This window comes from Merops nubicus, unplaced genomic scaffold, assembly GCF_000691845.1.
Source record: "Merops nubicus isolate BGI_N331 unplaced genomic scaffold, ASM69184v1 scaffold47342, whole genome shotgun sequence".
Classification (NCBI taxonomy): domain Eukaryota; kingdom Metazoa; phylum Chordata; class Aves; order Coraciiformes; family Meropidae; genus Merops; species Merops nubicus.
Window position 1 is genome coordinate 10,787 of NW_008593813.1, and position 26,699 is coordinate 37,485.

At 40.3% G+C, this 26,699-nt stretch overlaps 1 protein-coding gene across 1 annotated transcript in view; it reads right to left on the reverse strand.

Moving 5' to 3' along the window:
- Nucleotides 1–26,699, reverse strand: part of LOC103768396 (neuron navigator 2-like) — a gene marked incomplete at both ends in the record, with an annotated part of 48,670 nt that overhangs the window by 8,732 nt on the left and 13,239 nt on the right. The window contains 4 exons of the mRNA XM_008935538.1: nucleotides 13,946–14,103; nucleotides 18,435–18,493; nucleotides 18,533–18,693; nucleotides 25,827–25,899. Of these exons, the coding sequence (XP_008933786.1) occupies nucleotides 13,946–14,103; nucleotides 18,435–18,493; nucleotides 18,533–18,693; nucleotides 25,827–25,899 (451 nt within the window). The remainder of the gene's footprint in view (nucleotides 1–13,945; nucleotides 14,104–18,434; nucleotides 18,494–18,532; nucleotides 18,694–25,826; nucleotides 25,900–26,699) is intronic.

Consider the following 26,699-nt stretch of genomic DNA (forward strand, 5'->3'; position numbering starts at 1 on the left):
TTTGAAAAACATTACTGAAGTCAGAAGACTTCCAGGACTCTGTTAGTAACTGTTCTGCTGGTTGGTTTTGCTAGTCCTTTTCCTACGGCAAGCTACCCACACAGAGCTGGAAGGAAGCAAGGGCTGGATTACAGACACGGAAAGGAATTGCACTGCTTTGAAGCTAGTGCCAGTCTGCTGACTTGTAGGGCATCACTCCTGTTTCACTCCAGCCCAGGAAGAAAATCAAGCTACCAGCAATGACACCTGGTCCTCTAGTTGCTCTGCTCAAGGCAGACTGAAGAAGTGATGGCACAGGAGCCACAGTGACTCCCAGTGCCAGGGGAAGTGGTGACCCACCGTCACAGAATCCTGCCCACAGCCAGGAAGGTCACAACTACTTCAGAAGCTGCTGGAAAGTTTACTCCCTCTGTTTTAAAAAGTTGTGTACCTTGGCTTTTTGCTTCATGCCTCTTGCTGTACACCACTGCTTTGTTATTGTTTTTATCTCCTATAGTCCTCCTACCCATTAAAATCTATTTCCCATTGCAGTGCTGCAGCACGCTCCCTTTGTAGACCCAGAACAGGTAAGCCATTGTCTCAGTCTGCCTTCCACAGAAGACACCTACAACATAATCAAAGCTTCACAAAAATCCCAACTGTGGATGATCTACAATTAATGTGTATAGCTTCTTTAGAGAAAAAGAATAATAGCCCATCTCAATCTTGGGATACTCGCACAGAGACCAGACATTCACAGTACTGTCCACTCCAAGTTTGTAAAGCAAATGCATTCTGGTCTGATCATGTTAACCAAGTCTTGACACCAAGTATACCCATGCCCATAAATCATCAGAGCTGCCCGTGATTCATGAACATGCCTAGGATGAGTTTAGAGCTGGGTCCAGGGCTGAGTCTCATGGCTGGAGCACATGCCTGAGCTACCCCAGTGCCAGCCCATGGTTCTTAGCCCAGCTCTGAAGTCTGACTCCATCTGAAACATGGGGCTGGCTGTTAGCACACTGCAGACCAGCTGTGGGAGCAGAAACCCAAAGCAACCCACACCAAAGCAGGGCTCCTACCAGCCCTGCAGTACTCTCCTGGAAGTAAATGGAAGATATTGGTTCATTTGGGACATCAGCATCATCCTCACAGCCCAGGTGAGTGCTCCAGTCCATGGACTTTTGAGGAAAAGGCTTTGCTTGGATCAAGTGAAACTGTTTGTTTTCCAAATCCAAAAGCATTGCTCTAAACTTATTTCCTGACGAAGTCCATGACTTCTTCCTTTCTCCTTTCTTTGAATGTTTTCAGGCTTTATTTATTTTTTAAAATCTGCTTGATGACTGAACAAATTACTTGGGTTTTTTCCCAGTTTGTTTGCTTTTAAACACAGCATTCGCTTTGTCCCCAGCTCCCCCACATACATCCTCCTGTTTGGAACCTAGTTGTGCTTCCCTTGCCAGCGGCGTAGGATGAGCACAATGTAACTCCATTTACAGTGTTGCTTCTCACAGTCATGTCAGAAATCAGAATGAGGACAACAGTACTATGACTGTAACATACTAAAATAATGAATCTATCAGGTTGTTAATGTAGTTTTTATAGTCTCTAACATTTTCTGGGAAGTGAACTCTGAATCCTGGATGCAACACATCCAAAATTAATGAACAATATTTACAAACTCTTAAATATACATGTTAAACAGCTACACTTTGGGAAAGGAAAAAAGATATTTTCCTACACAAGTACAGTGGATTTTGATTCATACTCAAATACATGGATAAATATAATGCAACTGGAAATTCCAAGTCCTCAAGTTTTTGTAACATCGCCCCATGCAAATCTCATGCAAGAAATGAAAGGTTCACTGTAAAACAGAGTCAGGAAAAATGGCCTCAGCTTAAGAAAACTTCAGTCTTTTTAATATTCTGTTTCCTTCATACAAACAGCTCTGCTGTTTTATTCCTCAGACCCATCCTGGTAAATGGAAGGAGTTCTGCTGCCAGACTGTGGATTCAAATGCTGCGTTTCTTAATGAAGCAGTAACATCAATATGTGGGTTACACATCAGCATGCAAAGGGGAAGGTTTTATTCAGCATGGCATAGGCTCTTCTTTCATGGAAAGCAGAGCAGGTTTCATGCATTCGATTAATAAGCTTATTATTTCCCATGTATTCCTTTGTGAGGGAGATATTTTCTTTCTTCAGCAACCTGCATTAGCTAACACTGACTATAAAGAAATGTTTTCAAACCCAAGCTACACTCTACAATAAATAAAGATTGCTCTCCTCTTTTCAAAGTGAAATCTTGGCCTGAAATCTATTTTGTTCCTAGCACTCCTGTTAAAAAAGATGTTGGTGGTCCAGTTCCAATGCCAATAGGCTCTGTAGCATGGGTAAATCTGATTTCAGCTGCTCCTGCAAAGCCTTAACTGCATCTGCAAAACTACCCATTTGTGATGAAAAAAAAAAAAGTCTGAAGGCTTATGATTTAATTCTTCCACTGAAGTCTTTGAGAGCTTAAGTTATAATAAGGTCAGGAGAAAATATATGCAATTTCCCTTCATTTGTCATGTTCACTCTAAGCAAGTGGACTTTGATTTGCTAGAACTGAAAACTTTCAAAAACAATCATTTTAAGCACGAAAGGCAACACAAAGAATGTTCTTATAGTTGCTTCTCCTTAGCAGGGTCGAGAACTTAACAGCATTTTTATCCATTTTAGAATGAACATACTGTCATTTTTTATTTCACAGCTATGGGAAAAAATAAGAACTTCTCATGAAGAGAAGTATCTCTTAGTCCAGCCCACAAATTAGATAACCAAGTTAAAAGCAAATCCACAACCAAATTCTAATTTAGGAAGTAAAAGCAGATCTGCTCTATGACATTATAGTGTCAGAACTGCAGAAACCACTCTGGCTGTTGCATCCTTTCCCATCTAGAGGAATAACTGGTGAGTCTCGACCCTTCTCATCCACCCACCAGAAGACTGGTGCTTTGACTCCTTTAGGGCACTACAAGGCCTACAGAGAAAAGCTTTTTAGTGGAGCTCTTCTCTTCTTCAGTACCGATCTGTCATGCTCAGCAAAGCCCTGAAGTATGGAAATGTCTGTATTTCTGCCAGCAGCCAACTATAAAAATCACCATCTTTCCATAATCCAAACCACAAGCAGGTAAAGCAGAACATTCCCAGCCAGAGCAACCTGGCACACAGCCCTTCCTCCAAATCAGCACAACTCTTCTGGCCCACAGAAGTTTCTATTTCAATTGTAATGCTGTTGGCTGGAGAGAACTCAGCTGGGTGGAAGGGAGTGGCTGAGTTACGGGCACAGGGAGGAGAAGAGGCATGTCCCCCACCCGCAGGGTGACTGAAGCTTTGTGTTGTCTCCTACTCTGGAGCACAACAAAAACATCTTCAAGCACAGGTTGCCAGATAGAAAAAGAAAAGAAAGAAAAAGATGAGAAAAGCCCAGACAGGAAACATTTTGCTTTGCTGAGGACAGAAACATCACCAAGTTGAGCAGAACTGGCTCCTTCATCTTCTGTCCACTGGCTCCCCCTTTAGCAGTGTTTTAAATCATTGTACCACAAAAAAAAAAAAAAAAAAAAAAAAATTACCTTTCCTCCTTGATATTTTTCTTTCCTTCTATCATATCTACCTCTTCCATCCCAGTGTTGCAAACTCTGGAGATCCAGCAGCAGTTCTATGTTTTCACAGAAACATGCTGTACCTCTGAAACCCTGTCCCAAAGCCCACGGATGTGCCACTAACTCAACTTCCACATCTCTGTCAGGTCGCCTTCATTCACTCAGAGCTCCAGGATAAGAACCACCAGTTCTGCTGCTGACTGGCTTCTGCCACCAAGACTCTGTGGTTTTGCTGAGGTGAAGGGAAATCTCACTGGAGCACAGATGATCCTTTCCTCATTGTCGTGACATAAATGACTAAGACACTTCAATTCCTTCTTGTTTTTGCTTAGTTACTGTAAAATTCAAAATGCTGTCCACATGACTGCCTGAGAAAGAGGTTGGAGGGACCTCTATTGACCACATACCAGTTAGATGATCATAAAAAAGATGAAACCAAGTTTACTGTGCCATTCAAAACAAGCACTCTCCATTTAACACTAGACAAATACCATTCTTGTTCATTACTCTCCATTTTCTTCTCATTATTTGTACATTCAAATCCCACAGGATTTCTTATAACAGAGTTATTAAAAAATATTATTGAGTTCCAGGGAGCTCTTGTGGAGTCTTTCATTAGATTTTATCATAGCTGGAGTGAGCAGTATGAACACCCAGCAGCCTTCATCTGACACACCTCTACTACAGGTAGGCTGTATGAAACGGGCCATATACACATTAGTGGCCTGTGGATTGCCCTCAGGGAGTGCTGTCCAGGGGCCTCTTTTGACTATTGGCTCAAGTCAGGCTTGGAATGACCACGGAGGTAGAAACAGAGGCAGATCGTTAACAGAGAAGGGACAGGCAATAGGAAAAAAGATCTAAGCAAACTCCCACTGCTACGTTTTAACTCAGCAGTGTGTTAAATCTGCTCAGGGAGACCTCCCCCAACTGCCCAGCTGTAAGAACACGAGTGGCAAACACTGATGCACTCCCAAACACGGGTGCTCTGTGTTTAAACACAAGTTGAACCAAACCATACAGAAATACCAACGCTTCACCATCACCTGTATCTACGCATATATACGAACATCATAAATATATGGAAATCTATCACATTTTTATATCAAAACCAGCTGACAGACACAATCCTATTTATATTGTGATCTTTGTCATTTGCTCTCTTTGGTCAGTGGAACTACTCTACAGTCTGTAGCAACAGCTCTATCAAACCAGACCAACGTGCAGGTAACGACCCACTGCTATTCATAACAGGGGAGGGCTGGGCCTTGGCTTCATGTTCACCAACCACTTCAGAGGTGGTGGCTGTTCTCTGATGCCAGTCACAGATTCCTGAGGTATATTTGATTATAGAAGAGGAACAGGTAAGAGAGTCAGTAGGGAAGCCATAACTGTTAGGGACCATAGAGGCTGAATGATGCTTTTGCCCAGGGAGAGGAGGTTTCTACAGGTGTGGCAGAAACATGCTGGCACTCAGAGAAGTTTAGGACCACTGCTGTTTGCTTTCCTACGATTTAAAATTGAACTTTCCTTTCCATAGCTGCTCTTCTGGCACAATTCACCCAGCAATAAATTTACAAGAAATTGTAAATATTTATTTTAAAAGGAAACATCTAGGAACTGTAAAGGCCACGAGATGCTGGGCCAGCTCTTCAGCTGGTACAAATTACTGTAGCTCCACTGTCTCCAACGCAGCCAGGCAGACGTACACTGGGCAAGAAGCTGCTTCTTAAGGTTCTATTTTACTTCAAAGCTCAGGATTTTTATCCTCATGAACTGTACAGTTAAGTACATGTCATTGGCTCATTTTTTTTAGCATGGTGGGGTTTTCTTTTTAAACTTTATTTAAATAAATTTTTGGCTTGTTTTAGATATTCCTGAAGCTTATACCAACTATGGCAAAGTCCTGTGGTCTTGTAAAGCTCCACTACAGCTGCAATTAAGCCTTCAGCCAGTCTTTGTTTAGGTAAAAGAGGACTTATTTTTAAATGCCAAATACAGCCAGTTGAACAGTTGTAAAATTAAGCACGAATATGATTTACTGCATACTTGCACCCCAGCCTATAAATGTGCCATACTGCTTGTTACATTCTGACAGTCTCAAAGCTGTTTTATGGGCACTCACCCAACACAAATATGTCACTAAAGATTCACAAAGATGAGCCAATCTTTCAAAAAATAGAGTTGATTAGAAAATTGGACAGATGCAAGCAATGCTCCTGGAGATACATCCATCTATCTCAACTGCCTGAAGACAAGTATTTTGTTTGATGCTAATGAGTCCTTGACTCTCATGAGGGTCACCTTCTTAATATATTTGGTAAATTGGAGAAATAGACTTAGTCAATCACATTTCATTCACTGAAGGAGGCTGAAAAGTTCTGTGCTTAAAAAGAGAAACTGAATGCCTAAATATCATTCTGTCCTACTCAGCACTAGAGCAAGACCCCAGGTAGAGTGCTGTGTCCAACTCCACCACCCCTCTAAAAGAGACTGACAGACTGGTAATAGGCCAGAACTGATCATCAAGACATGCAAGAGATTTATCACAAGCAACCTATGAGTAGGTTGAAATAGTAGATGTCGTTTAGTCTAGAAGAGAGACGATCAAGAGGAGACATAGTAAGCCTTCAAATATATGAAGACTGTTATGAACAGCACAGAGATCAAGGAGGAGCAACAATGTGCTTCATTATTAGCTAGGCAGAATTTTGGGTTTCTGTTTTATTAAAAAGCTAGCTCTAAGATCAAATGCATATTGGAAGGAGATCAAGTCCATGCCACAAGACATTTCAGAAGAGGCTAACAAACACCTCTCAGGTATAGCTACAGTTGATTTTCCTTCAGAGTTGGAGCACAGACTCCCCTGGTTATTTACAGATGCATTTCTATAAATATAAATGTACCCCAAAAACTTGTTATAATTTTAAGCACAGTTCTTTAAACAGAGCTAAAACCAGAGGAAATGAGCTCGCATCAGCCCAGGTTGGTCATTAACATGCCCAGCACTGGAACATTCACACCATAGCTGACAACATGACCATCGTTGTATAGAAACAGATCTTGACTTTGGTTGCTTTATGAATATAATACTTGTTATCCTGATCATCTCAACCATTAAATATTGAAAAGAATGGCTCCTTTTTGGACAGAAAAAGGGGCAGATGAGGCAGCACTGAGCACTGGAACAGGGTGATCATATATATAGCTTCCACTTGGACGGGACTGACAGTTCAGCTGTCCCAGTAACCTCCTGCCAGCCCTGAGTCAAGCTACTTCAATGCCACAGGAACTGAATTTGCTGCCTCAGCTCCCACAATAACAGTCCCTGTACCTGCAGCCAGAAGCAGCCTTCACCTTCAGGTTCCTACAGGCTAACAAAGAATAAATTGTTAACTCTCTAACAGGAGTTTCTATCTTGCTTTACAAGAATCAGAGCTCTTTTTTCACCACACTTTTTTTTTTTCTTTTTTAAATTTATTCTCTTCTTTGGCACAAAGGGAAAAGCCTGGCTTTTGTCTCCATTTATTATCATTGATTTATGTGGAGTGGAAAAACTGAATGAGGTTAAGCAGAACACAAGAGTTCCAGTGAGGAAGCTTGTGCAACATCATTTGACCATCCGGTACTTGGTACAGGAGCCAAACTCAGCCATTCAGAACATCAAATATTTAATCTGATTTTATGAGCAGCTACAGAAGAGGGCTTGTTCATCCTTTTTCATCTGCTTAAATGGAAGATTTTTCATTCAAGAAAACTAGCAGGGTCATTTGTGTTCATCTTAAAGATAATATGGTTCAAAGAACTTCCCTCAGTAATTTCTGAGCCAAAACTGTAACCTCTGTCTGAACATCAGCTCTGGGCAAATATTAAATCAGACACAACAAGTCAAAATTTACTCTCTTTCAATGGCTAGTCATCCTCATTCATAAAATCTGTATCATGTTTGTGATCTGGGCTGATTCCAAATTGTAAATAAAAGGATACTCATATTATCTATTGAGGTCATAATGAATCCTTACTACTAGAAATGTCACTACCTACAGGTATTGTGTAGATAACAAGGAAGTAACCTTTCTTTTAGAAAAACAAAATTGTCCATTTAAATAGCCAACTGCAAAGGAGTTTTTCCAAACCTCTAGTTCTGCAGCACTCCTCCTCTGTTTTATCAGTATCCCTCTTTTTCAAAGCCCATTTGAATGTCGTTGAAAATTTTAGCCTTCAAGACACCGCCCAGAAGAACTTTGAGGTTTGATCTCACTGTGCACATCTTACCTTGCTCCTCGCAAAGGGAAGTGTTTTTCTCTAACAGCATTTTTAAATTGAGTCTGAAGGTTTAAAATAATCCAAATCTACCACTTTTAAATGGCCTTAAGTGATGCTGAGCTCCAGACAAGCTCAGTGTCACACAGAACTGAGCCTCAACACAGTGTATTCCCATGTGCTTTTTATATCAATATAGGATTTAACATGAAACATTTGAGTCATTCTGAGGAGAAATTCAGCAGGTTCAGTTCCAGATTTAGGATTTCTTACTCTTTACACTGAATGCGGATTTCACAGTAAAGTTGACATGAAAAATTATAGTTTACATTAACATAGGTAAAATAAAAGACTACCTTGTAAACAAACTCTGGACGACCATTTCTTCTGGTTAAGTTTGTTTGTGTTTTTTTTTTTTTTTTTTTTTTTTTTTTTTTTTTTTTTTTTTTTTAATTGATGTCTGCTAATTCAGACAACATTAATGTTCAACCACACTAGGGAATTCCCCAGTGACCTTTTGAGAGTGCACCTCCAGGAATCACTACCACAGGGATTCTCAGAAGTCTAGTTGTGAAAGTCTCGTTGCAGCTATAGAGACTTAACTTTGAAGAGTCCTTCCTGCTAAAGCTATGACAAGATATCTGCCATGCCCTTATGAACTGTAGTGATAAAAATAACTGCCTACATATAAAGCCCACCCATTTGGTGTAGGTAACCATACACCAACACGACTCCTTTGCTCAATGAGAGTGGAGGTTACATCTCTTTCCTACCAAGACCTAGTTTGACAACACAAAATTATAGGGAAGACATTTTTTAATTGTCCTTTGAAATACCTAAATATCTTCTCCTATTTAACTAGTTTATACTTAAAAAAGCTTGAGTTCCACTCCATCACATGGCTACACACACAGCTTTGCACAACTCACCAGCACGGAGCCTCAACACAGACAAAGGGAAAACACAGAACATTTTAAAAAGGCAGGCATGGAGGATGCTTGGAGATTTTTCTTAACAGGCAGCACTACCTGTCCTGAAGCACATTTTGATTTTACTTTGCCTGCCCATCACCCCCACCCCAAGTCCCTTAAATAAATCCCTGGTTACTGTTCATTCAATGTCCAGCACACTTTGACCACTCTAAGACACTAACCTGATACCTAAATTGTAGAAATCACAGAGCAGTCCAAGAAGAGACCTCTGCAGATCGTTCCATCTAAACTCCAGCTGAAAGCAAGGCCTTAAGTGAGACTATCCAGGGCTCTGTCAAGGCATGTCTCAAATACCTCCAGCAAGGGAGATTCCACCGCTTCTCTGGACAAGCTTCTCCCAAGGTTTTATTTTTCTCATGGTGAAGAATTTTATCCCTATTGCCAGACAGAAATTCCCCTACAGGAACTTGTTCCCATTGCCTCTTGTCCTATCACCATACATCCTTGTGATTAAATATATACCACGTTCCAAGTTAAAAGGGATTACCCAAAGTTTGAAAGAAACAGAAGAAAAGGAGCATATGGTAGATCCTGCCTATAGAGAAGATCCACACCTAGAAATTGAGACCTGCAGAGCTAAGTTTATAGCTGAGTCAGCAAGATCTGTTTTCAAAAACCCTTTCATGAGACTTGTATCAAGGAAATTTGCAAGAACACTTACTAAAGCAGTTATTTATTTTATCTGAGTGTGTGAAACTGTTTGCATACTTTTTTCCCCCTAATACTACCTATTAAAGGAAAAGATGACATTATTAGCACTATCTTCTTTATAAATCAGAATAACAAACATTTCCTTTGATCTGATGTGGAAACGGTCAAAGTCTGGTAGTACTTTTTTTCCCACTGACATTTTACCTAATATTCAATCCAAAGGAAAAGTGACATTTTTCCCATAGACTGCTACTGCCCTCTGTAGGATTGTTTTAAATAAAATATTAGGAACAAAGTAGAAAAAAAAAGGTTAAAAGAAAGCACATAAGCATGTCACATTACTGCATCACTTTGTAAACAAACTGGAGATGGCATATGAAGTTTATGTTCCCTGTAGCTTCATAAATTCAGGGCTTTTATAGACTGTGGACCCAAACTGGGAAGTAATAAGCAGAATATTCCCAATGTTACCAGACTCTTGAGACTGCAAAATGAAAACAAGAGTGCCTGGAGATCAGTGAAGACCATGGATATATGAGGGTGTGTATCAGAGCTAGTAAAAAATATCCACCACTTTTCAGAACTGCAGACTGCTTTCAAAGCACGTCCCAAAAGACTCTCCATTGTGTGTAGCTGAGCAAAACATCAAGATAAATTAATGAGAAAATTTACTGTATCAAAGCCTTTACTGAAGTTGTATGCTTCAATATTTAAGTTTTGTTCTTGATACTACCTAGTCAACAGCTCTGCTCCTTCTTGCCATGGACAAAAGATTATATTTTGGTATTCTAAATTGCACATGCCAATAAAAACTTTGGCTTTTTTAAATTTGGTGATCATATTATACAATTAAAAGGACATGGTAATGTGGAGCCTCAAAATAACTAATAATTCATAATTTACATACAGGCATAGAAATACAGAGATCATTTTCCTCTTTACACTCAAAAGTCTGGTAACTTAGACGAGTTCAGCAGTGACCTTGGGAGGTGGCTGATGCTCTTCATGCCACAGGATGCTTGTGGTGTTAAAGGATGCCAAAGGACAAGAAAATAAACCAAATGTATACATATATATGCATGGACTAAACTCTGACAATTCAGAAGCAAATTAAAAGCGTCCAATTGTATGAAAGAACCATGATGACATGAAAAATCACAAGCCTGAATGGCTCATTATTTCCCCACAATCCAAAAAAGCAATTAGATTTTAATTGCTTTTTTCTTAAGAAAAAAATGCCAGTGACAGCAATTACACACATTAAATACTCTGCCTAGAATGTTGCTCCAATTATAAATGGCTAATTACTGCAACAGTAAGTAAAAAAATGTACCATAGTGTGTTACTACTTTATGATGTGAGGAATGAGGGCACTGAAATTCCTGTAAGTTTGAAGGGAATTTTGTATATAAGCTTCAGGGAAACTCCAAAAAGGAATTTAAACCCTCATGCTCTAATCTCAAAGAAGGCGTCCGTAAGACTGAACTAGGTGTCCAAACCATCCCTGCTAGAGAAGATGTCTCTTCTCCACACCATGGAACTGGCATTGGACAGCACGTGGAGACCAAGGAAGCAAAATAAGACACTGAAGACACAAGGTGAGCTGTGGGGAGGTGACATCTGCATCCCTACATGTGCTCCTTTACTTCGAGTACATACACATCTCACAGCAGACCTGCACACATCCAAGAATCTCTTCTCTTTATGCACCAGCATAATCATTTGCCATGTTACATAAAGCCCTAAAATTTCCAGAAAACCAGTGGTCTCCTCATGAATTGATGAACAGAATCTTTAAAAAAAAAATCTAGGTTATTTATTTTCCAGTAGCTAGCTATTCCTCCATGCTCTATTTACTGTCCTTTTAATTTCTGATATATTCCGTTTCAATTAATGCACTTTCATTGCCACAAGACACAGGCAATTGACTGACAACTCACATTTGGAGGGAAAGGCTACAGATTAATAAAAGCTGAAAATTACAGCCTGCTTTGTAAGAAATGATTCAAACTCAATGCACTGAATACCTTCTGATACCAATATACTGATACCTTCTACCACCAAGTGACCACTCGTGCCAAGACTGCCAAAACAGGCAGTTTTCTTTCTCCCATTCCCTTCTCCCAAACCATACAAAGGAGCTATTACTGGGTGAAGAGATGAAAACTTACCAGGACTGGCGTCCAATATGGTCATGTACGTCTCATTTCCTTCAGCAAAACACAGGATATGGGTCAGAAAACTTGAATTGTCTTAGCACTTTGACAATAAACTTTGTCTGGCAGTGTTACAATTAACTTAAAATAAGCCAAAAATTTGTCAGTCCAACTGCTTTTGTTTCTCATGGAGGCAGACCAACTTTGTGTCATGATTATATTTTCAAGTGAAGTTCAACTTACATAAGCCTTCTTTTTATTTTTTTTTTTTTCCCAAGACCATAATTGATGACTGGAAATTTTGACCAGAGCAAAACTCTGAGTATTTAATACAACTTATGCAGGCTGTCAAGCTAAAACCCACCCTTGTTTCTTTCAGTCAGTCGTAATACTCATAGGAAGCAGCAGATCTTGCCATGCTTCTTCAGCAATCAGTTTATCCTTCTGAAGAGATGGATTACAATGAGGAATAAGGGCTCAAAGAACTGCCTGCCTAAAAGCAGTTGATATTTAAGTTACTTGGCTGACAAATTATTGTTATTTCTCTGTATGTGTGAGGACTTCTTTTCCATCTTTCTTCTCTTTTTAATTTTAGCCCTGAAACCAGTACTTTATTTTCCGTATTTAGTAATCTTGCTGAACTGAAGAAAAGCCAAGTTCCAGTTCTCTCTAGAATGTAGCCTAACAGCACTCATCTAGTCAGCCAACACATGCTTCAGGACAAGACACATCCATCCTACACTGGATCTCCCCAGGCCTGTAGTTATGGGACATGATCAAGAGGAGAGTATTGACATGGAGATAGAGAGAGACCAGGGAGGTATCACACAGGAAAACAAAGTTTCAGCAGTTCTGCTGCTCATGCCAAAATCTGTCAGTTTTTTCTTCCAACTGAAAGCCCGGTCTAATTCAGATTTGGAGATGACTGATACATGCTGATGTTACAGGTAAATCATTCCTGTTTACAGAATGTACCTACTAAAATAGTAACCATGGATTTACCAAGGTAGGATGTTGCTAATTCAGTAGCATATTATTCTAATACACTGACTATAATGATACTATTCAGCTGTGAATTTAAGTTTCTCCTTATACAAGATCTGATGAGGGTGATTTGGAATGTCCCTGGAGGATGCTGAGGATCCTCCAATGCCATCAGCACAAGATGAGGTTTTGGGCTGCAATGCCTGGATGGGGCAACATTCCAAAACCTCATGACATACAGTCACAGGGCAACAGTTCCTAAAGAAGGGAAACCAGAATTTCCTGAAAAGAAACAACATGAGAACCACAGGCAAGTTGAACCTGGCCACTGCTTTTCCCTCTAGCAAAATCTTTATTACTATTAACAGAAGTTATGCCCAGACAACGAGGACACTTGAGCCTAAAAGTTGCAACTGCCAAGTCCCTGCAAGGAGATCCTACTGAAATCCAAGACTGATCTATCCTGGTAAGCTCAATGACTTTGCTACAGGTACTGAATTAGCTGCCAGCCTATGCCAACAATTTGACCACGTCACACTAGAGCCATTTGCTCAGTTCTCACCAGCCGCAACCCCCAAAACTCCACGGGTAAATGTTGCATTACAGAGCTCAGAGTTACAAAGTCAAGCTAATGAACTCTGTCAGATGACCAGCCTAATGGACCAAGTCAGTACTTGTCATTCACAAAAGTACAGAGCTTCAGACAACAAGGTCCTTAGTGCTTCTGATGCACTGCCACAGAAACAGCTTCACTAAAACATTTATAAAACCCTAACGTGTTCCTGCCTCCAAACCCTACACTATGAGTCTTGAAATGAGATTAAAATCATGTAATTTTGTAACTTACAGGACAATGAAAGCAAATGGTACAATTTATCATATTAAAAAAAAAAAAAATCAAAGAAATCTTGAGCAGTCATTTCCCATTCCTATCAAACTGCTCATAAAAATGCCTTATTTTTATTAATTCAGTCTTCCTTAGCTGTTTTTTGAAGCAAAATGAAACATGTTTCACCAGAACCACTTTTTCTTGAAGCTGCTTTTTGCATGGACCTTCAGGCCATCAGGTCACACCTTCAGTTCTCTGAAAGGAGGCCTAGATCTTTTTGGAGAAAAGTTAGCTGGGTTTTGGATTGCAGATGGCACCTTTACAACATACAGGTTTGAGACAGCCTTAAAATTTCTGGAGTTTAATGAAAAATTCAATTTCCCCCGAACGAAGCCACTAGAGTAAGAAAAATCTGAGGGTGCCACAACCTGAAGTGCTTACCTTTGTCGTTGCAAGTTGCTGCTGTTGGAGGGGGAAGCCCAGGCTTAGATTTGTCATAATTGTTAAAGCTCTGGCTGCGACGATTGTTGGCACTGATAGAACCACGAGCCTTGGCCTCACTGCCCGCAGTGGACACCCTCGTGGTGGGGCCTGGGAGTCTGATGAAAGAATTACAATGCCATCACATATATTTTAATAACAATCTGGGAAAGAAATTATGGAATACCATACATAGGCTGAAAAGAAAAGGATCCATACCACACATATATTAGGGTCTTTGTTCTTTTTTGAGAATAAAATCTAAGCCTAGATGAAAAAAGTATGTCAAACAAGCTACAGTCTGAATTGTTTCACATCAGAAAAAAAAAAAAACAAAACCTGAGCTTAAATTTATGACCATAAATCTTGTCAATCAGAAGTAGTTGCAAGTAAACTCAGGGAAGCAACACCACTGGAACAAGGTTAATAGTGAGACACTGCTGTTCCTGAACCAGACTGCTGGGCACTTCATTATATGCTGGACACAAGTGCTACCCTTATTTTGGAAATGACAGTGAGACAGAACAGGGTGCCTTTTCCCCTGTGAAGAAGCACATCTGATATCTGCTCTGAGAGCTAAAGCCCAGCAGCCAAGCCCAGCAAAACTTAAACTTGGTTTCATTATATCCAGCCTATAAAAATCACACTGAGCTCACGTGCCCCTGCTCAGGGCAAACAACTACATGATCAGTGAGCTCCTATAAGCCTCTGGGTTGAACTGGATCAATCTCTTCCAGCATTTCCTTACCTGTATTTACAAGATTTAGCTGTTTACATAGAGAAAAATGTAGTTAGGATTTTGGAGTAAGACGACAGGGAGAGATACAACTTCCATGCTTTTCAGGCACAAGGGGAGGAGAAGACTTTTCTAAAAAGCCTGACACATCAGGAAAGCCACCGGCTTTGCATCTCAGAATAATGTGCTTCCAAGTCAAAATTCATGCATGAAGTGCTCATGTTTGTACTGTATTAGTGACCTAGTGAGAACCTATTTCTATATCGCAAACAGATGGAATAATAAAAAATAAAAGATTTGGTAGCTGCTCAAAATGGATACTGAAAAGAGTTAGTGAAACAACTCACTGTTTTGAAAAGCACGGACATTCTATCAGGGACTAAAAACCAGAACCAGTTCATGTCACCTACAGTAGCCCTTGAAGGGATCACTCTTTGTTGTCTTACTGTTTTCTGTATGGTAGAACCTCTTTAAAACTTCTTTACACAAGCCACAAAAATTTGCCTTAAATAACTTGAACCAATAATAGGCTAAAATGAAGAAGTCCCAGTTGTTAGAGAGAATGGGGATGCAACAAGCCAAATCACTGTTGTGCCTCTAGGAAGGAAGAGAAGCCAGGAAGGAGTCTGGCAGGGCTTCCCAAATAAACTGACTTCTCCAAGACTACTGAAGAAATAACATGAAAAGAAACATGATGGAAAAGAGCAAAAATGTCAGCAGCTGCATGCACATGCTTTCAAAGCCCAGATGGGGATAAGACATAGGGCACCACTCAAATACAACCCCAAAATCCCATTTACAAACTCAAACCACCACAGATCTGATACAGCACATCATGGTTCTGAGGTTGACTTTGCTGAGGCCTTTTAGACAAGTCATTCAATTTATTCAGCTTTTTTCAACGCTGGGGGGAGCTAGAAAGTTGTACATACTCATCACTGCAGCAAGGTGTAAATGAGGACACCCCAGAGATGCCTCATCTGCTGGAGAGGAGACTACGTGAGGAGCAGCAGAGGCAAACCAGGGATAAACGCTGGTCTTCGAACTTGGAAGGCACCAGGACAAGAAAGTTCATTAGGAGTTTGTTTTGCTTAATAGGAAATGAGCTAGAGGTTTCCTACAGGTAGGCAGGATGCACGAGCTACCCCATATGAAAGTGTCCACCCAGTGATAAAACACTGTGAGGAGGGCCAGCCACTGCAGGAAGGCTACTAGACCCCCTGTAGTACTGGGAGGGGGGGTTTCTAGCAGGTCTGGCAGGAGGGAAGGGATAATGTCCTTGTACTGATAAGTAAGAAAAGGCTCCCCACACATGCCCACACAGGTTTTGCAGATCTGTCACATTTTCAAGTAAATAAAGCCCCTCAAGCCATGTGACCACTCAGTAAGTGACAAGTTTTCGATTGAAGTCAGTATTGTCACTGCCAATGAAAACATACTGAGAAAAAAAAAAAGTGCTAAAAACACTCTTGAAGAAGATATAATTTCTCTTGGACTTTTTTCCTCTCCGTGTAGTTTAACTGACTGGTTTTAAGCCCCTGCTTTTGGTATTAGGCCAGAATATTTCAACAGCAGTGCCTGTAAAATCTAGAGAAAAAACTCAGTGGGTTCAGGGAGACATTTGTAGCTTCTTGCTATTAGAGACAAGGTACTGAGCTCAGAGAAAACCCTCCATCACTGCACTTCAGCATGTCTTCTAGGCAAATATGAACTGTCAAGCCATAATTATGATCAAGAGAGAACATGAAAAGAAAACACAGAACATTTTAACAGGGGTTATAACTGCAGACCTTCACTGTTGTCATAAAAGAAGCGAGATGGGGAAATAAACCCAAATTATAGAGCAGAGCTAACAACCTATACAAACATGCCAAGCTAGACAAAAATTCGGAGTAATAGTTGACAAGCTTAGCAAAAATGGTATAGTTTACCAAAATATAACTATATAAAAAGTCCTAGTAAAACATTTTAATATATAATACTGGTAAAAGTAAACATGATTAATAACCACATTAATAACACAGCAACCCTTATGATCACTGAGATGAGATGGCTGTATGAGCTGGCATGCAAGTCATGCTGGGATTCAGGGAAAAAAGTAGACTGAAATACCTATTAATCATTTTTAGGGAAATTAGATGTGCTCAGCTTCAGGGCACTGGGGACTGCAGGAGCTCTGATGAGACAAACCCACATGGTTCAGACAATGCTCCACTTAGTAAGACACTAGCCTGATGCTTGTCAGATCAATAACATAGCTCTAAATACAACTAACACAGATCTGCACAGTGGGGAGAGAACTCCCAGAACCATGTCTTGTTCTCAAAAGCAAAAAGCTCGTAAGGACAAGAAAACCAAATTATTTCCTTGCAGGCTAGAATGCATTCCACACCTTGAAAGCAAATAAAAAAAAAAGGATAAAATTAAAATCCATCCAACACTTCCAAGGTTGCAACTGTTTGTAAAATGCCTAGTTAAACTCTTTTCACCAGGAACCCTAAACATGCATCCAGAAACGTTGCAAAGGGATTACTCATGCTTTGCAGGACATGAAGAAGTGCTAACCTAGAAGACTTTTTCTGACTGAGAGCGAATCGGATGATTTTGCTTTGAGATGAGTCCCTGGGAGATGCACTGTGACAGGAAACAAAAAGTGGAAGATAACAGTGAACAATGAAACTTTTTTATTAAGCCACTGAATTTAGTATTTAGTTTCAGGGAGGAAAGAGTTTTTATGAGTTTCACAGGGGGGAAAAAAAAAACAAAACACTTCTTGACTAAGATTTCAAATCAAAACTTCTAAAATCTGAAATGAATTAATTTTTATAGAGGAATGAACATGTAATTCCACATGCAAACCCCAATGTTACTACTCCTTTCCTTCTCAATCTTTTATTATCTGTATTTTCTGAAAAAACAATTTAACTGTAGTATAGACTAATAAAACATGACATATAATACCTTCAGGTATTTTTAAATTATTTGAAACCCAGCACAAATCCACACAGTGGACTAAAAATATTGAACTGTTTATATGCCTCCTAAAGCAGCACTGGGGCCAGTGTTCACCATAATGTGTTATCTTAACACTAATCAACCTTAATTATAGACATTCAAGGGACAAAGACCCCCTCTATTTATCTGTATTCTGATCTAGGAGCATCAACAAACACAATTGTGAAAATCACATTTTTCACCTAAGCCAGCTGCACCTAAGCTTGACCCATAAGCTTAGATTTGATTTTGGCTGTCACCAGCCATGAGGAGCTCTATTTCTTTTATCACTATTAGAGCCATCCACTTCCTGAGGACTGAAATTCTTGTAAATGGGAAACCAAAGCTGGTTTTAACATGCCCAAAGTACAGATTCTGTAGTGGCAACAATGTGCTTTGCAAGAAGAAGGAAGCAAAAGGAATTCCGAGAAAAATGTCCTTATGAAATACTGTGGTTACTTGGTCTAGCAGGTATTTTACACCCATTGGGCTGCATATTTCCAGCACCAAGAACATGTTTAAGTACATCTGTTTTCGTTTCCAAAGGTGTGAAGCCAATTGCCACCCAGAGTTCCATTTCCAACATGCTCTTTATTTCAGAGTAGAACTAAAGAAAGACGTTCCTTTGGCATTTGAAGACCTTTGACAAGAAGAAAAAAAGAAACAAACAATGGGGAAAAAAAAAAAACCAAAACCACAACTTGAAGGAGATTTCCCCACCTGGACTGCATTTCTGGTTGTGCTTTAAACTGGTGCTGCAGGGGCTGTTGGCACGGAGTCTGGAGTGGAGCCGGTACCTGCTGCTGGGGCACCCCGACCTGGCACTGGGATGGGGGCCCCGCTTGCTGAGACACGGGGGGAGGCTGCTGGCACGGATGGTGCTGTGCTTGCTGTTTCTGTGGCTGCTGTTGCTGTTGCTTGTATCGAGATAAACTGAAGAAAAGGCCCAAGATTGCCTTTAGATTCCCATTCCTGATTTCTGCAAGGCAATGTTCAGAAGTCACTTGTCAGCCGCTGCACTCGGCATGTTCTGTTCCTTAAGGATGTGACAGGCTTCCTGCACATCTCATCCACGTACAGCTGACTAGCAGTGAGCATCAGCTACAGATAGAGAACTCATTTCTCCCCTGCAGTGACTGCATCATGTCTCCCATTGCTGCTACAGTCTGTGTTAACGCCAGAGTGCTTAAAATGAGAGTTCCTTCAAATAGATCCTTTAAATGAAATTAACTGGAAACCCAAAACAACCCCCCAACAACAAGTGTATCAACAACAGCACACTGGCAATGATTTCTCAGCCCTAAATTTGCATGAGGAGGAGAAAATACTCAGTTATCACACAGTATTATATCATTTCTGGACTACCAGACTAATTGTTTCTGCTAAGAATATGATGCAAGTTTTGCACTAGAAAAATATCATTACTGGGTGAAATAGCTGCATTAAAACAGATAATTACCAGTTTGACACTGTCACAAGTTGATAAGGAATGGATGCTCAAGGTACCTAAAGAGAGCTCAACAGTGAATGTATAAACATTGCAATTTCTAGAAGCCATCCCATTCTTCTATGCAATATCAGAAGTGAAAATGTAAAAAAAAACAGAAATACAAAGATAAAGACATGTAATGAGAACATGCAGTTAACTGCTGTATCATAATTAAAATGCAATAGGACCCATTCAGTCTTGTAATTAACCTTAACAATATACCATGACTTAATTATTTAGCATGTTTAATTTCCTAAATTAAAAAAGTGAATTACAAAAGCTACATCAAACAGCTGAACTTTTGCATGCACTATATAGACCACTTGAACTAATAGAATTTTCTCTTGCCCTGTGCTTTCAAATCCCTCTACATGGATTAGAGCAAGAGGGGAAGAAAAGGACATGTGGCAAGCCAGGGGCCAAGCACAAAGGTAAGAACCAGAATTGCAATTTCTGTTGCCAGTTCAGGCTGAAAGGTTGCTCTGACTTTATAATGGGCCCTGCTCTATCCTCAGTTCCCTCTTCCAGACACATTTCTACTCATCTTGCTCATCTTTGTGACAAGTTTCTGTTCTTAACACCAAGCCCTTTATCCAGCAAATTCCAGGCTCATGAGTTAAAAATACTGCTCCCCTTTATATACCAGCTTCCAGTTTGGGTCTCCTTGTCTACCTGCTCCTCAATCTTTTTTCCTTTCTTCCCTTCCTCCCACAAATCTAGTTTACTTCCTTAATATTGTTTTTTGGCCCATACCCACCTCCTCACCAACTTGTAAATCCTATCAAAGTGGTCCTGGTCATCATCCACACTCAGGATTTTTCTTTCCTTTCATCTCCTACTTTCTTGATTGCATTTCCTTACCCATTTTTTCCTCCCTACAGCCTGGCCCTTCCACCAGTACTCACTGCTTCCACTCCCTTGTTTAAACGACTATCAATCCCAGGGGCCCTGAGAAGCCATTTTGTGTCTTCCTTTGTTTTCTTAGCCAACTTTAGTCTCTTCCCAGACAGCGAGGTCCCAATGAATCCTGCCTGTTTCCCCTTTTCCCAGTCCAGTCCAGCTCCCATGCAGTGCCATGCCACAAACCCAACCTCTCCATCAGGCAGGTTCCTTCTCTAACCTGCCCCTGTTTAGACACCAAAGAAAGCAAAGCACAGTAAAAAGGATCTCCTTATCTTCAGTAAAGAACTCAAATTGCTCATGGGAACTGTACAGAAAGTAGCACTTCATCACAGGCTGAAGCATAACTAACAGACCCAGAGGCACTGGGAAGCTTCACTGCACAAATATGGGCCAGAAGATAAAAGAAATTACTGAGGGTTTGCATGTTTAAACTCAGCGAAGAAACATACACTTGGAAAGGAGGATTTGATTTCCCTGAGAGGTGATTAGAACAATAACCCACCTAAAACCTGTTGCTTTCTGTGGCTGCCTGTCTTCTGCTTTATTTATCAGAAGAGCAACCTGCTGTTGACTTTCTTCCTAAAGGTGACCAAAAAAAAAACTAATCTAAAGAAAAGCACCTTTGAAGAGTTTCAGAAGAAACAGTCTCATTCCCTCTGGATTTTAAGCAAAATAGTTCAAACAGGGATTTCAGAGGTACTTGTGTTTCTCTTATCTTCAAGATAGACTGAGGTAATTTGCCTGGCAGTTTGCCCTTGCACTTTGTACAGAAAAGAGTATTTCAAAGAGTACTTCAGCCTCACTGCCCATCAGTACAGTCTCAACTGCTTCCTGCTGGAAGTCCCCTCCAGCCCCTCCGTCAGCTTAAATATCCACATTAACCGAGATAAGGACAAGCATGTCACCCATTCATTTTAAATTTGGAGCCAAAAATGACTCATCTTGTATATTTGAAACACTCTAGGCATGTGAGAGGTAACTGGAATCTGGTTTCCAAAGAATCCCCACAAATCTGCCCTCTGGAAATTTCCATCCTGGAATATCTTCGTTTCTGCTTGTTTCCCCTACAGCTGCAACTCCCAGCATGCTATCTACCAATCATCCTTTTCCATATTCACAAATATACACTCGACTCTGTGGAAATTGAAAAAGTAATAAAAAAGATCAGTTCAGGACAGAGAAAAGGTAAAGAAAGAGGAGGTTTGCTGGATAGATTACTAGAGAAACGTCATCTGACTCCTCTAACATTTTTGAATTAAATTTCTGCAAATCATAAACTACTTATTGTGCACAGAACATAGATCAAAGCAAATGAAAAAGAAGAAAGATGGCCTGTCACTGTTACTTAGTAAAGCTTGTTTGCATCTGCTTCTGAAGATTTTGTATCTGACTCTGTAAAAAGCACATGGGATAGAAAAACCAAAACTAGTTTACATGGCCCAGGCTTGTTAGCCAAACTGGCTAGCAGAGTACAAATTAAGAATGACTGCACATGGCTTAGCTCGTATCTATCCTGCCACAAAACAGGGCTGTCATATATACATACTATTCAACCCTAAAGACAGTGAGGGTCTGCTTTTGCTGCTTTGCACCAGCCTCTTATGGCTGACCATGGAGGGATTCTGCATGCAGTCCTCATCAACCCTTCCTAGCTCATCTAAGAGAAGAGGCAAGATGGTCTGCTGAACAGAACAAAATAAAATAAAGCATGAAATTCCATCCATAATGTGTGATGAGAGAGGAGAGAAAGGGCCAAAATAACTATAAGCTGGTCTGAATTTAAGACAAAATGTTGAGCAGTAGATACTCTTCAGCTGATCCAGGCCACATCACAAAACACAGATTCAGCTTCAGTCAGCACATGCTTCCAAAACAGCTCTGGGATGGACTTTGTAGACTCTGAGTAATGTGATCTGAATAGGAACACTACTGGGAACTTCATACAGAAACAAGGAAGGAAAATGCAAGAAGGAATGAATTCCCACCACACATGCTAGATCTACAGGCATTTTTTGATTATTAAAGAGCAATTTTTTGAAGACTGCACATAAATGTACCCAGCTTGACATCATCAAAAACCTGGTAACATGTTAAGTGCCCTACTTGGGTATGCTTAAAATAGCTGTGAGAGATAGATGTGCTGTGGAAACAAAAATTCCACCCTGACAGTGGAAAGGACCTAAAGGATGTAGCATGGAGGAGGTGCAGCACAGCAGACTATAGTCACTGAAATCCACCTACCTGCAGAACTGTGAATGTCATTTCAGAGCCAAAAGTCTAAGCTGAATTGTGGTTGTTTCAAAGTTTAGTAAAACGTTCTCTTTCATCACTTTATGGTGTCATGATTTGTTCAGCTGATGTTTACCCAGCTTATCTGTGACATGGGACAGGTGCAGCTCCTATCTGTGACATCAGTTTGAGTTTCTACTGCACATTTATGTTCTCCACAATCTCCTAAATCTTGACAAGGAGGAGATCCTGTGTGAAGGAGGGCAAGCTTTGCTGGGCAGCTGCAATTAGGGGAGTCTAAAACCCAGCTTTGGTGTCAAAACTAGCTTAGGAGTGTGGGTATAGAGAGACAGCTCAAAGTCATGGACAATAAACAACTGCAGCAAGAAGAGAAAAGAATCTTCCAGCATCCAATAGTTTTCCTAAGTAATGACAAATGGAGATCTTAGGAGTTTAAAATCTTTGAGAAGGGAATGCCTTTTGGCTCCACATTGCAGGATTTTTTTAATACTGGAAGGATATGCCACATGGAGTCCCAAATTATTTCAACATTTAGGAGTCATCCAAATTCCAGTTTTGAATCATTAGCTTCCCTCCACACTAAAACCACACTAGTGGAAAATACATCTTCTGAGGCAACCCAGGAGACACATCAACGTTTATTCCCATTTGGAAGCAATCACAATCTTCTCCTTCCTCCTAGAGGAGGATCTGCCAGTGAAGTAAACAAAGTTATTTGCAGCTGACCTAGCAGGTCTTGGCAACTTGTGCAGAAACACTGGCGTCGTTGGTTACAGCACTCCTAGTTTCAAGTGATTCCACGTTCTCTCTTGTTTAGCTTCCCTCTCAACACATTTAAGGAATGACTAAGGACAGAAATGGAATTTATTGTTGAATTCAAGGCCTTTAACTTCATATTATAAACAAAAAAAATCCTTCCCTCCCCTTCTCTAGCTGTCACTTTTCTTTCACTGTTAGTGGTGGAGCCAGTAAACGTTCTCATTCATATGTTGGCAGCAAACATTACTGGTCTTTTCTTAGCTTCTGTATGATTTTATATGTTAATTCCTACACAATGTAAAAGAAGGAAGTAGACAATCAGGGAAGCCATGGGATAACCTATATCCTGCTGAGTGTGACTTGTGATTGGGCAGGAGAGCAAGGGCCATAAATCATGCCGTCCCTTCCCCACGGGCGACAGCACTGCACTGCCAACCCTGCACACCCAGAAAAATCTTCTCATCAACTCATCTGCTCTTTTCCTTAGATTTTGCATTTTACCAAGACAGGTAAATTATGTGAAATGCATTATACTATCACAATATTTACATATGTCAAAGTCAAAACCGGCTTTCACAACCAACTCAGCTGCATTTTCTTTTTAAACTTTTCCTGGTAAACAAACTTGCTGCATTTTAGCTCATCCTTTTTCTTTTCTACATGTGAATCTTTCCAATTATAACTGAGCTATCAAGGCATACAATGCAGGCAGTACTTACAATGACCATATTAAAGCTTCTCTGTGGAGAAGAATACTTGTTATTTGTGTTCTAAGCCAGGTTAAGGATACATCACAAAAAGATAGCTAATGTTCATCTGCTGTTAGTTGTGGTACATTCAATATGTACCACAATCTGTACTCAGTATCTGCTTCTTTGCTTTCCATGCTTACAAACCACATCAAAACAAGAGAAATTACATTTCACATACACATTTTGAAGTAGATTCTAAGATCTCATAGTCTAGGGTGAAGGAGGACAGAAAGGAATTCTTTAAGCTATTTTCTTAATTGTCAAAATGTAATTTTAAGCAGTAATTTTTAAATAAGGTTTTCTAAATAATAGATTTTATAGTGGTTTTATACAAGTTTTAATTTTCTAAATAAGATTTTTTAAATGTATTGTACATATATATACCCTGTGTAGACAATGGTTTCACCTTAAAGTTCATGGACAGTGGTTATCTGGAGCACATTTTCATCAACACCATTTACATCTACCATAAGGGACGGTGTGCTTCACCTAAGACTTCAGGTCATGATCCTAAGTACATGGTGCTGGGTTTGGATATGTGACTGAAAGAGTGCTGATACGGCACCAGTGTCTGGGCTGTTCTGAACAGTACCTGACTAGTGTCAAGGCTCTCTTTTTCCTACACTTCCTTACCCCTGTGTGCAGAAGCTGGGAGGGGACAGACACAACCCAGCCAGCTGATCCCAGCTGACCAAAGGGACATCCCATGCCATGTGACATCCTTAAAAAAACCTGATGGGGGTGGTGGGAGGGTGTTGGGAGAAATAGCCATTGCTCAGAGACTGGCTGGGCATCTGCCTGCTTGTGGGAGGTGGTGAGTGGCTGCCTTGCATCACTTGTTTTGGTTTTCTCTTCCTCTCCCCTTCATTCACTAAACTCTCTTTATCCTGACCCATCTATGGTCTCACTTTTGCTCTTCCTATCCTCTCTGACGCTTAGCTGCTGGCCAGGATCAGCCCTCCACTCCCCTCTTGCCTCCTGTGTTTAAGCTATAGGATTCCTTCAGAGGAAGAAAGCACTGCTTTAAATATACAGGTAATGAAGTTATTCACACACAAGTAAACGTATGTGTATGATTTGCTGATATAATCTCCTCCTCAAGACTAAGTTTGTAAAGAGACTTAAGTCACTAGATCTAACTTGAAGTCTCACCTGATGCCACACATCCAATTATTTGCTCTGCAAAGCACTGAAGCACGTGTCACGTAATATATTGTTTGCCTTAGCAGCTACTGAAGCCTATTACTTTTCCAGTGTATTTTATTGAAAGTATAAATGAAAGCCAATGCCAAAGATTTCAGAAATCTCTTTGATTTCTTAACAAGCCAGCAGTTAAACAGCTTCTGAGCCAAAAGGTACCACGCATCCTGGCATACATCCTGCACTTGCATAAAGGAATATACTATGCTGAGTCACGTGCAGGTTTGAGAAAAAATTGTTGCTTTTCAAAAGCAGAGTGATTAATTAGAGGTCATAATGTCATTGACTTTTTTGTTAGGGTTCAAAACACTTGGAATTTATTGTTTCTTGTATTTGGAAACAAAACAAAAATTCTTTAAAAAGAAAAAGCAGGATACTTCTTCAGGTTAGAGAATAACTGAAGAATGAGGAAATACATTTCTCTCTCAGAAGGTAAACAACTTTAACAAAAAAATCACTTTAAATATCTGTATAATCTCCACTCTAGTCAATATGACCATTATAGAAATGTCTTATTTTTAACAGAAAGAAACAAAGTGATTGAATTCTAATTTGGTCTCATTGATTGTTTTCACAAGTCAGCTGTGTGGAGATGAGATACGTATTTCACCTGCCTTTCATACAGAGATGGGGAAAGAAGTAGTAAATTTTGAATTATCCCTATCATTCTTCCATTACACTCCACGTGCTGGTTACAACAGTAAGCAATAATTCAGGTTTCTCATTGAAAATGAAATTTCAAACAACTGATCAACTCACCTTCTGCTGACAGCCCCTGTATGTTAATCCCCTTAGCAGCCAGGAAACTCAGGCATGCATCTATGTTTTCAATCTGTTGAAGAACAAGCAAAAAATAAGAGAGGTGAAAAGAAAAGCATTGGAATAATTGTTTACTTTCAACTCCTGCCGCCCTTTATTGCACTCAGTCTTTGTATCACAGAAAAAGTTCCTTTGCTCATTATGCGGAAACCAGAGTATGAAACCTCCTCAGTTGCTAAGGTCCTAAATTGGTCAAGTGTTACATGGGGCAGGACTTTCTGTTATTCATACTTACATGAGGCAAGTTATTTAATACTCTAACCACAAAAAAGGACCACCACGTATCTTCCTGAAGGGTCACAGATGTTATGCCAGGATTTTCAGCCCACAGGACGTCTAACAAACACGAAACCGAAAATAAACGCGGAGGCCGCATTTGCCTGAGGAAGCAGATTGCCACTTGCTCTTCAGTTGACAGCTGGCAAAAGTTTCCAGCCACAAAAGCCGTCAAATCTAAAACCTGTAAGAGGAAATGCCAGCTGGAATCCCAAAACTGGTCACTCAGGACAACCCTCGCGTGTCAGGAATGAGAGGGAAGGCGGCCGGCCTCCCGCCCTGCGGCCACCGCACCACACGCCCCGCTGGAATCAAGTTTTTCTTCTAGTGGCTGGACCAGTGCAGCGTGGGGGATTTTGGGTGAGAATACTGTTGGTAACACACTGATGGTTGAGTCGCTGCTGAGCAGTGTTGAACTGTCTTTACCTCAACCCACACGTTTTACCTTTTTTTTTCCCCCCCAACCCACTGGGATGAGCGAGCAGCTGTCTGGTGCCTAATTGCTGTCTGGGATTATACCAAAACAGCAAAATAAAA